This window comes from Myotis nattereri (assembly GCF_964212035.1).
Source record: "Myotis nattereri genome assembly, chromosome: 3".
NCBI classification, from domain to species: domain Eukaryota; kingdom Metazoa; phylum Chordata; class Mammalia; order Chiroptera; family Vespertilionidae; genus Myotis; species Myotis nattereri.
Genome location: NC_138077.1, coordinates 22,046,467 through 22,062,274, shown reverse-complemented (window position 1 = coordinate 22,062,274; position 15,808 = coordinate 22,046,467). Strand labels below are relative to the sequence as shown.

Sequence of the window (15,808 nt, the reverse complement as noted above, 5' to 3'; positions counted from 1 at the left end):
CTGTGTCATTCCTTCTTCACCGACTCCATCCACACCTTTGGGGACCCCTGGACCTGCTGGGGTTGGACCCCAGCATCTGGCGCCCAAACAGGGACCCCTAGATAAGCGCCCCACACTCGGGACTGATAGGACTCCACTGTAGGAAGAGGGTGGATAGTCTTCGCCGACTCCGTCCACACCTTTGGGAAGCCCTGGAACAGGATTCCCCTAGGTAAGCCCCCTCCCACCCCCCCATTGAGAACCCCACACTCGGGACGGATAGGACTCCACCAGCGTACTGCAGACCCCCCTATAGAGGATAAGTAGGGTAAAGGGGGATAGTACAGAACTTAGTTTGAGAAGATGTGCCATACTGAGTCCAAAGAAAGAAGACTCTGTATTGATTCTTAGATTGAGAAGATGTTCCATACTGAGTCTAAAGAAATAAGACTCTGTATTGATCTTTTAACACATATGCTTGCTAGTAGAGGAATTAAGGTTACTCCCAGTCAGACAGAACGTTTTATACAAGAAGTATGTCCATGCTTTTCTGAGGAAGGAAAGGTAAATGTAAAGGCATGGGAGGAGGTAGGCCCAAGGAACCTTATCCTTAACCCCACTGCAGCCTTTCCACCCCGGGAAAGTGCAGGATTGGCAAGCTCTCCCTGGGGTGATAGATCAGGCCTCAGGTAATAGCGGAAAGCGCCAATCCTACTCTTAAAATGGATACAAGAGAGCATTTGGGGTTTTTTTAATGCCTGCTTTTAAAAAATAAAAAAGGGGGAATTTGCCAGGAGCAGGTCCATCCTTGCTGTTTCAAGGGACCTGGCATATATGGCATACTGTTCTTGATATGTTTGCTCACCTTATTGGCACTATGTGTTTTAACCAAGGTCACCTCTCTGAGAAAGGTTGTTTCCCCAGGTAGGGATTTTCCCCTGAAGTTAGGGAGGGAATAAAACCTCTTAACTAAGTGCCAGGCGGGTAATTAATCACTTTAACTATGAACAATCATGCTTAAGCTACATAATCTTTACTCCCTGGAATGGAGATAAGAAACGCCCTAACCTTTGGAATAGAGATTGATAGGATTGGAATCAACTGGTATAAATACAGATGTAACAAAACAGAACTTAGAAAACAGAACCAAGAGGCACAGAACTTAGACACAGAACCTAGAGAAGAACCTAGAGACAGAACATGGCAAAAGATCCTGGACAGAAACTGGCCTCAGAACCTAGAGACAGAACCTAGCGAGAGAACATGGCAAAAGATCCTGGACTGAACCTGACTACAGAAATTGGCAAGAGAACCTGACTAGAACCTGGTGACTGAACCTGGCTGGAGAACCTGGACAGAACCTGGCTGGAGAACCTAGCGAGGGAACATAGACACAGAACCTGGCTGGAGATCCGAACCAGAACTTCGCTGGAGATCCAGACCAGAACTTGGCTGGAGATCCTGGCTAGAGATCCTGGGTAGGCTGCTGATCAACTGAATGCTGCCTCCCTGTTATTCCTTCTTCGCCGACTCCGTCCACACCTTTGGGGACCCCTGGACCCGCTAGGGTTGGACCCCAGCAGGACTCAGTAAATATTTGTGAATGAGTGTGTGAAAGTCCACCGCTAGCGTGGCTTTCAGGGTTCAAAGGCTTGGATGAAGAGCTGACGCACAAATGACACACAAGACGAAATATTAATTTTGATACTGGAGGAAACCAGAGGAAAACTCGACCATAGCAGTCAAGTTCTCTTGAGTCTCCATTCCCAGCTGCTTTTATTAGCTAGAATACACAATTGCCTTTTAGGAATTCAAACAGACATATCAATGGTAATGTTTAGTAAACAGTAAGATTGTCAGGTTTTGGGGGAGTTTGCTTTAGGCCATTGAGTCAGCAGCAAGTAATAAAATGTAAATATTCACCCTGTGAATGTCAAAAGACTCCTCACATTTATATTAATTACTGTTGACCTTGGTTTCCAGCATGAGTAAGTGGACAGATGAATGGAAATGAGAGGAGCGGACAGATCTGTGGGATACTTGGGAGATGGAATCACTAGGACTGGATGATTGAAGCTGCTGATAAGGGAAAAAGTCAGTTGCCAAGAATGAGTCTCAGATTTCTGGCTTGAGTTTCCAAGCAGATAACGGTGTCACTTATGGAGAAAAGAGACACTTGTGGCGAAGAGGTGGGAAAAGCGGGTTTGAGGCAGGGGGCGGACTGTGGTTCAGCAGATTGAGTTGTGCATCGGATTCGGTTTTAAATCCCAGAAGCTATATTTCAAGTCTATTTTACAAAAAAGGTAACAAACCAAAAAGGCAAACCAACAACACACAAAAGAAATAAGTATGTGGAAGGATGGATGAACAAATAGTTTTGGCTTTTATTGTTGTTTTCCGCAGGTTGTCCTTTCTAATTATCTTATTTTAGCAGACAAAACAATGTGTTAAATTGTCAGTATGCAACATGCCTGTGTATTAACATAGTGAATTTATTCCACACAAAAATTCACATTTTTCCTTAATATGAAGTATTGTACCTTCATAAAGGAATTAAAATACAGAAAGAAACATTAGGCAATTGGGAGTATAGTAGAAATTATTTTATTTTTATAATTTTTATCATATTACATTTTTTAATCAAAATGGAAAACTGAAGAAAACATGGGACATCTCTTCTGCTTTCTTATTTTTATTGTTAAATGTTTCCAAACCAGACCAGCTGGTGTGGCTCAGTGGTTGAGCATTGACAGATGCACCAAGAGGTCACCGGTTTGTTTTCTTGTGAGAGCACATGCCCGGGTTGCCAGCTTAATCTCCAGTAAGGGGTGTGCAAGAGGCAGCTGATCAATGTTCTCTCTCATCCATGTTGCTATCTCTCCCTCTCATTCTAAAAATCAATGAAAACATATTTAAATGTTTCCAAATCATATTTCTCCAATTTGAAGGCTTTGATTAAAGGATCTCTTATGTACTTTGTCTTTTAAATTAGAGCCCTCATGGTGGTTTGAAGGAAAATATAACACTTCTGATGAGGACATAACACATCAAAACTTGATTTATGAACAGCGGCATCTAAGCGCTTATAAACTTTACCCTTTAATAGCACAGCACAGGTTAAAAGAAAAAGAAACTGAAGTCTCTGTAATTTTATTATAAATTTAAAATTCCAGACTTGGGAATTTTTTTTTTAATCTTTAATTTCTTTATTGGTTAAAGTATTACAAGTGTGTCCTCATCCCCCCCATTAACCCCCAACCTCCCCCCGCCCCCCCACTCATGCTCTCATCCCTCTGTTGTCCATATCCATTGGTTTGGGCAGATTCGGGAAATTTGCTTTAGTTCCAAGGGTAATAATCTCAGAATGTGCTGAGTTCAGATTTAATAAGAAAATATATATATTAGATTGAATCTGATTTAATTAATTGTCCTCCTCGTTTCTCTTTGTTCCCCCCTCTCCTTTCTTTTTTGTAGGTGGTTCAGAAGTGTATTCCTTTCTTAATCGGACATTTAAAGGACTCAACCCATAGTGATGTCATCCTAAACATCCTCATAGAGATTGCAGGCTATGAACCAGTGGCCCTGAACAGTTTCCTTCCGATGCTGAGAGAGATTGGTGAGAGATTCCCCTACCTCATTGGACAGATGGCCAGAATTTATGGAGCTGTTGGGCATGTGGATGAAGTAAGTTTGGCTTTTTTTTCCCTCTCTCTCCATTTCCTTAAATTCCATTGGCACTTAGTCCATTGAAGCTCTATGGCCTACACATTTTTCCTGGGACTTCTGAGAGTTCCCATTTCTTTTTGAAATTTTTTCATGGACAGTGGCCTCTGTGTCAAGACCACATTATATAGCAGGGCTACGTGGAAGGTTCAGGAAGTGAGGATTTCATTGCTGGAGTGGCACCTGAGGAAGGGAAGGGTTAAAATGGAGAGAGCAGTATCACAGATTCAAGACCACCTTATAATAACAAAACCAATCAAGGAGTTTCATCTCATTTGTGGTCGCAGTTCTGCTTAACCCAGTAAACAGAGTCAGAGACTCCCTATCTATATATATAAAAGCCTAAGTGACTAGAATGCCGGAACGACTAGAACGACTGGTCACTATGACGTGCACTGACCACCAGGGGGCAGATGCTCAATGCAGGAGCTGCCTCCTAGTGGTCAGTGAACTCCCACAGCCAACCTTCCATGGCTGGCCAACCTCCCCTGGTCCCTTCCCCCGTCCAGCAGGCCCTGGCCGGCAGCCAGAAGGAAGGCCCCAGCCCACAGCTGGAAGGCCCCCGATTGGCCCTGACTGCCAGCCAGACCTAAGGAGCTCACCCATGCACCAATTTTGTGCACCAGGCCTCTAGTTATTAATGAAAGCCCATGGCTATCCTGTCAATAGGGGCCTGAATGTAGTATGCTTTGCACCCTCTGGATGAGGTTACTTGGGAGAGTGAAATAAACATTCGTGGATGTTAAAAGTTCTAGCCTAAATATTAGTATGATGGAATCTTTTAGCAGAGACCACAGGATGCCATCAGAGCTCATGGGGATTAGGCGACTAAGAAAGAATTTCCAGAAGTTCAAATTCTGAAGGGTGTGTGCATGCATGTATACACACACATACATGTATGTCTGATGATGTTCTATTAGGATTTAGGATCTTTATCTTTTAAAATAAAAGCAAATATATAATTTATAGAGGGAAACTTTTACCCACTTATATATAATAGTTTCCCGTAAGATAAAAGAGATTTTTATAGCTCATCAACTCAACCCCTTGATTCTACACAGGAGAAAGTTAAAAACTGAAAAAAGCTAGGTAACTTACCCAGACCAAGCTGGCTGGTGACTCAATTGGAATTAGATCTTTGGTATTTTTTTGAGATTTTTTTCAAATGTTGCGTCCAAATGGATCTTCGGTTCTGCTGAGATTTGTAGAGAGCCTGGTGAATGCTAGGCGTCCTCCTAGTGCAGGGCTCTGCCCTCTAGCTTCCCCAGAGAAGGTGGGAGAGCTGAGCTCCCAAGCAGCCGGCACATGTCAACGTGAGGGTGGATCTTGTAAAAGGATTACTTTGGTAGGGACACGCTGCTGAGTCTAATCCCTTTCTGTCCATTACTGTGGGGAATGTCTCACGACTGCCACAATCTGTCTTCTGGTAACACTTCCCGTGCCGTCGTCACCTTTGCTGCCAGAACTGGCTTAAGTGCCCAAGTGCTTTAAGGCCAACTTCAGCTGACAGCTGTTTGATTGGATCTGCTGATCTTGCAGATTTTTTTTCATGGACTGAAAAATGCAGCCTCTGATGTAGAAGGCCCTGGAATCTTTAGAAAGTGTACTCTTCCTGTGCTTTGATGGTGTTCTTTTTGTCACAAATATATTCATGATTCATTCAAGTGTAGTAATGCACATTGGAAATGACTAAACTTCCCACAGAAAGGGTGATCTATATACATTTTAAAAAAACAAACCACTAGCCACATAACAATTATGTCACTGTAGTTTTTTTCTGACCTAAGGCAAACCTGAGAATGGTTTATTAGGTGATATTGTGTGACACCAGATGGGAGCAGGAAGAAGGGATCCAAATAACTTCAAGAATCAATTATTTCAGCCCTAACTGGTTTGGCTCAGTGGATAGAGTGTTGGCCTGCGGACTGAAGGGTCCCAGGTTTGATTCCAGTCAAGGGCATATACCTTGGTTGAGGGCACATCTCTAGTAGGGGGTGTGCAGGAGGCAGCTGATCAATGTTTCTCTCTCATTGATGTTTCTAACTCTCTATCCCTCTCCCTTCCTCTCTGTAAAAAAAAAAAAAAATCAATAAAATATATTTTTAAAAAATCACTTATTTCAGAATTCAGAATATCAAAATATTTCTCTCTCTCTCTCTCTCTCTCTTTCTCTCTCTCTCTCTCTCTCCCTCTCTCTCCTTCTGTCCCCCGTCACCAATCTCTCATTCTCATGTTTGAGGGAGAAAGTATTTATTTTCCGGTGGTTCTGATTCAACTTTCCAGGAGAGAACGATTGTAGAGCAAATAATTCCATATGTATCTGTGCGTAAGGCAGTGATGGCGAACCTATGACACGTGTCAGAAGTGACACGCGAACTCATTTTTTTGGTTGATTTTTCTTTGTTAAATGGCATTTAAATATATAAAATAAATATCAAAAATATAAATCTTTGTTCTACTATGGTTGTAAATATCAAAAAATTTCTAGATGTGACACGGCACCAGAGTTAAGTTAGAGTTTTTCAAAATGCTGACACGCCGAGCTCAAAACGTTCGCCATCACTGGTGTAAGGATTACATGGGAAACATTTTTTTTTTTACATAATACAAGTTCTTGGGCCCTATAGAATACCCATTAAATCAAAATTTCCAGGAAAAGGACCCAGGACTCTGGATTTAGGGGACCCTCTACCAGAGTACTTCTGATGCAGTTGTTTGTGAATCAGTATTTTATATCCTTTGACATGAAGAATTTAAAACATTTTTCTCTTTTAAACTTAGAATCAGGCCTTGTCCATCACCCATCCTGCCCTGCTTCCATCAAGCCATGCTTATCAGTTAAAACTTTTCCAAACTACTGGAAACTATCGCAGTTTAGACTAGGTGAGGCTGAGAGTAACACAACAATTCAAGACAACGGTAGCCTAAACAAAGATACACATCTACCTCTCTTGCACATACACAAGTCTCGAATGCAGTCAGTCTGGAACTTCCTGTGACAGGAACCCAGGGTTTTTCTGCTTTGTTGCTATATCATTCTTGAGCACATGGCTTCCATCTCATGGTCCAAGATCACTAATCATCTTTACCTATCAAGTCAGTATTTCAGCCAGCAGAAAGGGGAAAGGGGAGAAAGACTTTTCCAGACAGTTAAACACAACCTATTGTTTATATCCCATTGACTAAATAAAACTAAGCTGCCCCTGACCATCTCTAGCTGCAAGGGAGCCTGGAACATATAGTCTGGATTCAGGAGGCCACGTGCCCAGCTAATTGAGAGAACAGGGCAGCAAGAATGATGGAGGACAACGAATGTGTATGTTGCTGATCGTCGAGTCATTTTATTTCTCTGGGTCTCTTTTCTTAAAAGTAATGGTTTATACTGGTTTAGCTCCCTCTGGCTCTGATCTTCTTTGATGCCTTTATTCCATTCCATTCCATTTAGCATCAGCCTGACAAGATTACCTATAATTGTCAGCAAGGCTCCTTTACTCGGGAATAATGCCCTTGTTATTGGTTTCTAATACCTAAATATCACCTTTAGAAAGTCCTTCTTTTAACTTTAAAGAATGCTAAAGTTCAGATGTTCCAAGAATCAATATAGTAGTCTAAGCAGCCATTAACTGTTTAATTTTAGTGAACCTATTCAACTCTAAAAATCTTGTGGAGCCATATTCCTAAAGACCAAAACCAATAGGCAAGATATATATGTATGTGTATTTCTACCTAGCCTCTTTCCAAAAAGAACAGGAAATTACTGAAGTACAGTGCCAGGTGGGCGTGAGGGCAGAAGTTGAGTGTGGGGTCCTGGACATCTATGGAGAAGGAAACTGCAATAAAGAGAGAGCAGCAAGAACTTTGTCCTGAAAGGGCTCACCACTCTCTGTTTGGAGAGCGTGGTCTATGGTGAGATAAAGGGATAAGAGAATACATGAGATATGGAAATGTTTAAAGTATTAATGGTAAGACAATCATAGTGATGCTCATGGGGAGGCCAAGGGAGGCCTCAACTCAGTGGTTGTGTCTAGGTTCTTGTTACCATGCAGGAAAGAATTCAAGAGAGAGACAGAGAGAGAGGTTTAGCAAAACAGCAGATTTATTAGTGACAATTAGCACTTAAGAAGGAAGTGTGGGCAAACTCAGGCAGCAAGTCACACTGAGGGGGTCTGGGTGGAGGTTTTTATCAACTATGGTCAAGGGGAGGGAATGGGGGTGGTTCCTGGTCTCCGAGGCTGGGGGAGGGGGAGAGAAGGGGAGGTTGTCAGTGCAGCTCATCTCAGTCCCTCTTCTCCGGATGATAGCATGACGATCTGGAGGGCTGAGAGGCTTTAAAACTGCCATGTATGTCAGCATGGTTGCCAGCTCTGGCTGAGACTAATTTTGTTTGTCTTAATGGTTTCTTATCCCAGGAAATTGGGAGAGTGGCAATGGAGGAGAGGTGGGAGGGGAGACAGGTGTCTGGCCACACATCATATCCACAGTGCTCTAACTTAGAAGGGGAAGGGAGAGGTAGAGCCTGAGGCCTTGTTCCCTATGCCAGCTTTCTTGCCTCAGTAGGACCCTAGTGACCTAAGGCCCTAGGATCCTCTCTTCATCGGATCCTGGACTAATCTAAAAATTGACTTAATTTGAAAAGTTTCTCTTTGACACCAAAGTGAAAATTTCAGATGCATTTAGGGGTTCCAAGAATTACAAGTATTACATGATTTTGTTGCTAAGATTGGAGAGATGTTAGAAATGAAGAAAAGCTCATCAAATGTTGAGTATCTTGCTCCAACTTTTGAAATGCACAATCTGAGACTAATTGGCTCCTACTGTTCCATCCTCCCTTGTTGCCTGGCTTCTGGCGAACTGCACTGTTTGATCTGTAAGGGGAAGGAGGGAGTCTCCGGGGAGTTTGCAGGACAGAGATGGTCTCAGGGGTAGAATCAGCTCAGAGGCAATCACACAAGCTATTAATTGACTTATGCTTCACCTTCTGTGCTTGTGCGGAGGCAGGTGTAAGAACTCTAGGGCCAGTTATGGGGAACCAGATGGGTCTGTCATTCAAATCAGGGCCCATCTGAGTGGGCAAACTGCTTCAACAGCTTGTTGCTGCATCATCATTTTTCCGTCTGCATTGCACCCAGCAGAGGGAAGTTGCATAAAACAAAAATTAACCCTACAGATCCTTATTTTCTCTAACTCCCAAATTACCTCACGGATTTTTTTGCCCAAATTTACATGAAAATATGCTTAATAGTCATAAAATTATTGTGTCACTGTAGGAGGCTATACAGTGACTCACAGGGCATTTTCAGGTACATGCTGACATCCAATGCATAACTGTTGGATGGAGAGTGAAACCAGAAGGACCAAAGGGCAGAGAAAATTTCCTCTGGGACAACTGAAGAGTTGTTGCCCCTGAAGTGCAACCTTCCTTGGTGCTGTCTCGTAAAGAGCACAGCTGGTTCTTCACCATGCCAAGAGTCACCCCATTTCTGCAGAATGCTCAGTTGAACAAATGTATACATAAGAAATGTTATTTTATTAGCTATGTCCTTTCAAGATGTCAAAATAACACGGGTCCTTTTGTCTTTCTCAAATGAGAAGATTGCCATGGAGACCTCTCACATAACAGCAGAAATGACTTCTTAGTAGCACCTTAGGGGCCATCCCCAGACATCATCCAGATAATTCATATAAAGCCCTTAGCTCAGTGCCAGGCACATAGTAAGTGCTTGATACATTTCAACTAATAATAACAACAACAGCAAGCAGCAGCAAAAATATAATGAAAACTTGCCTAGCGCTAGAGGGCTAATGAGAGATGAATGCGCTCCTCTCCACTCTACTGCATCTTTTGTAGAATTACCAGTTTTTTCCCTAAAAATACAACTGTGATCTCACTTCCTTGCACAATCCCCTGCCTATAGAATGGATACTAGCTAAACTTCTTGCTTTGTCCCAGTCTTCCTTTCTAGCTTTAGCTCTTACCTGTCCAGGTTACTCCTTCCCCCGATATTCTGTCTACTAGCATTTAACATCCCTCTCTGAGCACACCTTGTTCTGAAATGTCCTGATCTTCACAATCTATCTTTCTGCCTGGATAGTCTCCACACCCTTCTACTACTTATCTTTTCAACCCAGATCAAAAGTCGCCTCCTGTGTAAGTTCTTCCCAGTTCCCTCAGGCATCTAGTCACCGCCTTGCTCCCACCACACTTTGGCTGTACCTCAAATGTCATACCAGCTTTGCCATGTTGTCATTTGCTTGCTCATGTCTATTTTTTCTTCATGAGTCTCTGAGCTCCCAGAAGAAAGGAGTTATACCTTATTGATCTGAATTCACCTTTGGCCAAAAGAATAAATGAATAATCGAGAATACTGTTAATTAAGAATTTGAAGGTTGGATTCTCACCAACCACTTCTATTGAATCAAGTCTTATTTCTTTTGGGAGACATAATTATCACTTAAGAAAAAGGAGAAAAAAATATTAAGAGGACTGTTGATACTTCAGAGCTTATACAATTTATCTCTGTTATCTAATAGCTGAGAGATGAGTTTGACAGGAGACATGTAGTGATTAACCAGAAAGCATGTGATGAGGCATGTCCGTCTATGATTCTAAAAGATTCTGGATCCTTGGAAGGTGACAAAGGGAAAGATGATATTGGATCATGAAAGAGATTTTCTTGGGTGAGGACTCAGCAGACATCAAACTGGGGGAAGTACAGCTCCAAGGAGGAACACTCATCACTGTAGACCGAGCAGTGATCCCCACCTAGGCTACGTCTGTGTAAGAATCCATCACATGAATGATCTTGCTTACTGTGCGGGCCCCCATACAGTGCAACATGGTGACTAAGAGGCTGGGCTCAAGAGTCAGACTTCAATCCTGACTCAGCCACTTAGCAGCGGTGTGACCTTGGGCAAGTTTCATCATGTCTCTTGACTCAGTCTCCTCATCTGTAAAATGGGAATAGCAGTCTTAGTCATCTCATAGACTTGTTGTGAGGATTTAATGAATTAAACCATGTAAAACAGTGTCTGGCAATTGGTAACATTCAATAGTCAGCACTTCACTTTGTTACGTCCTTTCTCAGTGTTGCCCAAGGCTTTCCCATTGCATGTATTTGGGCTGAAACTTGAGCCTAACAGACAAATTAGGGAGGACAGCAACCAGGTCAATGGCTTGCTTTTTCCCTTCTTCTCCAGGGAAAGAGGCTGAATAGATAGATATGCACGGGACACGTCAAAATAAGGCCAGACAGAAGAAGAAATGAGGTAGCATACGTAACCGCATGTATCATTAAAGGTGTGAAGCAGAGCTGGTTATATCCTTTTTCTATTTTTACGAAATAACTAGTATATGTAGATCTTTTTTTTTCTCAGAGTGGAATGTGTATCTGCTTTATATTTATATTGCAGAGCATTTTTCCTATAGGGACTAAGAGTAGCAAACACAATAATAAAGCCACATTTTGTAAAAATTTCATAATTTAAAATAGGCCCATTTTTTGAGATGCACTGGGAGTGCACTACTTTTCATAAAGGGCAGGTGGTCCCCAGCTCCCCACCTATAAAAACAGCTCACATAAGTTTGCAGCCATCTTTTTCAAACTCTCATTAACTAAATCTGAAGTAGGTTTAAATTGAATGTAGGCCAGACTGACGTTTCTTGTCCATGGAGAGCTGAAATAAAATGTTTATATTCCAGAGGCTTTTGTTTTTCTCATTATTTTCTCCACTCATTAGTCTCTCTCAGCTGTGCATGTGGTCTCGGCCCACTTGTTTGGGTACTAGAGTCATTATAGCCCTCTTTCCTAACACAGGTCAATGTGGCAAAGAGACGTTTTAGAAATGGCTTTGAATTTTTGCGAGGCTGAATTGAATTCATGTGTTCTATCCGTCTACTTAGGTCTCAAACAAATTGAAACCATTTTAGTTTAAGAGTCAAATCCTCATTAGGACAAGTTTCAATAGGAGGCACACTGGTTTGTAGCATGTTCGCCATAGCCATGTTTTTGGCCCAGGCCAGACCTACAAGGCAGCAGACCTATGGGGTGGAAACAGAGAGGAGATGCTTTAACATGCTCTTTACACATTATCTCACGGCACGTGGAAGGATGCTGTGGCCCGTTGTTTGCCTTAGCTGGAGACCAGCAGTGTGCACCTGTGGAGAATCAGATGGCGTGCCCTCTGAGTGCAGCCGCCGCCAGGGTGGGTGTCAAATCCTGTGCCCTCTGCCTTGTTTTTCTAACTGGCTGGGAGACGCTGGCCTAGCACCAGGGCGGGTTTATTACATCCTCTCTGGGCTCAGAGTCATGGACACTTTTCAAGTAAAGAAGTGACACACATCTTGCCCAGGTCGCGTTTCTGTGACATCCGGCAGGCCTTGCACAAAAACACTTTGGGGAGGAAAAGGAAAAGAATGACAAAGGCAACTGAAAACCACATTACTACCCTCATCCTGACTGTGGAAAAACATCCTGCAAAATAGGAGCCTGATAGACGATCTGTGCCCTTCACTTGCAAAAATCAAGATGAAAGGATTTGGGGCGCATTCTATAAGAGGAAGGACCTGTGACTTAAAACCACAATTTCCCCCCAAAATGGTCAAAGTTAGTTAACACTTTGGCAGGCTCAATAGCTTTGGGGATTTATTTTCTCAAGTCTTGGTTGGTGCGAGGCAGCTACCGCTTGGTGCTGTAGAATTGTCATCAATTATGGGCAATTTTTTTTTAATCCCAAATAAAATAGCTTTATTGTTTTTTCATATCATAAGAAGGTTACATGCTAACTGTACATAATACTAGTAATAAGCCTCTTGCACAGTATAAAGGAAAAGGAAAACATTTTAGTACAAAATATGCTTTCATATAACTGCTGGTATTTCATATCCTCTTTTCCTCAATGCCACGGGGTTAAGCCGCTGATTCTTTCTAGATGCATGCAGGACCCAGTGCTGGTGATGGGGACACAGAGGAGAAAGACAGGGTCCTGCCCTAGAGGGACTCACAGTGAATGGGGATGAGGGAGATGTACAAACAGATGATTCCAATTTGATCGTCAAATCCTCTTTAGGACCAAGTCCCTATAGAAGGCACACTGGTTTGTAGACTGGGCCAGAAAATGAAAACTCCTCATTGATTAGCAGGCAGCTCCTGTCTTCTATCTTCTCTCTCCACATGTATTCATCACTGGTACCCAGGTGACCTAGGAACAGTATTTTGTTTCTGTTCATAGTGCAGACAAGTAAGTGAATACTGTGTACTTCAGTTCCTAAGAAACTAAAAGAGTCTGATAAAAGGACAGAAATTCCCAACAAATAGTTGCAACCCTAGAATAGTAAATGGTTACAGAAGTTGCATGTTGCAATAATTCTCGACAGTGTCTTATGATTATCAACTGTAATTGAGCCCAACTGACCAAATCTGCAAAGGGCTCCCAGGTCCTCCGTGAGCAGGCACCGCAGTGGCGCCTCGGAGCCTCTGCCCAGCCAGCTGTCCCTCGGGGTGCAGGCCAAGAGTGGTCAGCCTGGTCCCCACCCGTCTGATCTTCCTGTCTTCCGAGGGACACAGTCTGACTTTCTCACACCAGGATCTGTGAGGGAAGTAGGCCTGTGCGCGCCCCAAGCAAAGCAGGACGTTTCCACCTAGTGACTGCCCCTTCCAGCCTTGAGCTGGAGAAGTGAATGAATGACCAGAAAGGACAACTGGCCACTGGCCACAGAAGGGTCTGTGGGTGAAGTAGTTGCTAATTCCAGCTCAAATCCTGCTGCTCTTTTAAGATGGCAGCTGCAGTCTTTAACCCCCCACACACCCCCGCCCAAGCCCTCAGATTTAAATCACTTCGTATAAGTCTGCTACTTCCAGCTGCCCACATCTGCAGGCATATGTTTGGCTATGACAAACCAAAGCAACTACCTCCACGTAAGTGAACTGGATAAAGCAAGATTGTCTCTCAATAAACAGTCACCTCCCCGCCCCCCCCCCAAAAAAAAACAAAACAAAAAACAACTACACTTCTCAGAGCCCATCTTCTCTACAACTCCACATCCCTAAAGCACTATTGGTTACCAACTCCTTCTTATGACTGGTACAAATTAAATTGGCAGGAAAGGAGGAAACAGGCTCTCTTAGAAAGTGACAATGACCTTGAAGTCAAGATGCATAGATTTTATGAACCTGTACAGTAGATACATGGAAACAGTAGATATAATGACCTGACACCTCTGTTATTCTGTTGAGAAATGGCAAGATTAAACCATGCTATGTTATGAATGTGCCCCCTCCCCATTCATATGTTGAAAGCTAACCCCAAGGTAAGGTATTAGGAGGGGAGCAGGTGCTTTGGGAGGTAATTAGGTGACAAGAGTGGAGCCCTCAGGAATGGGATTTGTGCCCTTATAACAGAGCCCCAAGAAAGCTCCCTTGCCCCCTCCCTCCGTGGAGCCAAGCACCAGATCTGCCAGCTCTATGATCTTGGATTTCCAACCTCCAGAGCTGTGAGAAAGGAATGCCTATTGTTTATAAGCCACCCAGTATGTGATATTTTGTGATAGCAGCCTAAAAGGATTAGGACAAACCACAAGTCCGTTTAAGAATTCAACACAACCCTATCTAGAGATCCTAAAAGGTCATTTGACTACTTTATTCCCAGCATTTACATAAAAGTGAGTTCACTGATGAGTGGGAAGCAATTTGTCAATACAAATAAGAGGGGCTGGAAAATAAGCTCTCAGCATAAATGGAGAGAGATTTGAGATTTCAAACATACTTGCAGCTGCACTAAATGCTATTTTAGGGAAAATTATCTTAATTAGTTGTTTTCTCCAGGCTGGTATATTTTAAACTTCTTCATTTGAGCACATCCTGGCCAGACATACCTTCAAAACCCCATCCTATTAGTTGCAAATATTTGTATATTTTTATTTACCTATTTATTTATGCCCTACCTACTTCCAGCAAGCATTTAAGGCAGTTCACAATGAAAACATAGTTGATCTGTGGCCCAAAAAAACATTAATCCAAGGCAAAATCTGGGAACAAAGAAAGGGAGCATTGGAGAAATTGAGAGGGGAGGGGGGTTAAGGTACCAACCCCCCCAACCCCCCATCAAAAACAACAACAACAACAAAAACTATAGCTAAAGAAATTGCCAATCTCAGGCAAGGTTTACAGTTTTGCAAACTGTATTTTTCCATTTCATTCTCCCTTATAAGTAATGAAATAATACCCTTCCAAATATTTCTGTCTAACATATTTGGGAAGTTACATCTCAACTACCATGAAAAAAAAATCTGGCTATTTCTTTTTGAAAATAAGTAGGTGCAAAGAAAGATAGGAATCTTGTATTTAATTATATAATGAGTAAATTATGTAATGTAATGAGTAAATTATGGAAAGTTCAATTGTAGCTGATGTATAGTTCGACTGAGTTAAGTCTTACCACATTGTTAATGAGCACAAAGTACATTTTTTTCCTGGCAAAAGGTTCAAACACAGTTTCTTTTTCTTTCTTTCTTTTTTCTTCCTGCCTATTTCCTTTCTTTCTTTTTTGACCCATAATCAGCATCTTTCTTCAAAATCGTTTTCCATGACTGGGCCACAAGCTCTGTGGTTACTTTTTTTCTCTCATTCTGTGATTACCCCACATTTGCTAAACAGATATTGTGTAATTAAAGATGGGCTGCTTCTTTGAGTTCTCCAGAAATGTTCCAATGCTAAAGTCCCCAATGGTCTTTCAAAAGTTTGCTTAATTGAAGCAAAAGAAATAGTGGAACCATTGTTCAGGATAATCAATGAGAGGTCATTTACATGAGGGGACCATGGTGTGGAGGAAGAAGAAATTCTGGCTTCGTATAATTCATCCTGGGTCCCTTGAGCCCACACAAAAGATTTACCTTTAAGCAGCTAAGTTCCCAAGCCCCCAGTGTTTTAGAGTAAGTCTGAACTACAGGACTTTTAAAATTTTATCAAACCACAAAAAAACACTATGTTCAAAGTTCAAATTAGATGGACTTCTACAAGCTTTAAGGTCTGTTAAGTATTTGGGAGTCAATACAAATAAAAGAGGCTGGGAAATAAGCTCTCAGCACAAATGGAGAGAGATGTGAGATTTC

The 15,808-nt window shown here is 42.3% G+C and overlaps 1 protein-coding gene across 2 annotated transcripts in view; it reads left to right on the top strand.

The window, feature by feature from the left end:
* The window catches only part of VEPH1 (ventricular zone expressed PH domain containing 1), a 213,508-nt gene that overhangs the window by 66,556 nt on the left and 131,144 nt on the right, over positions 1 to 15,808 (top strand). For both annotated transcript variants that reach the window (XM_081086676.1, XM_081086677.1), the window contains exon 6: positions 3,454 to 3,663. In XM_081086676.1, coding sequence (XP_080942802.1) covers positions 3,454 to 3,663 — 210 coding nt within the window. The remainder of the gene's footprint in view (positions 1 to 3,453; positions 3,664 to 15,808) is intronic.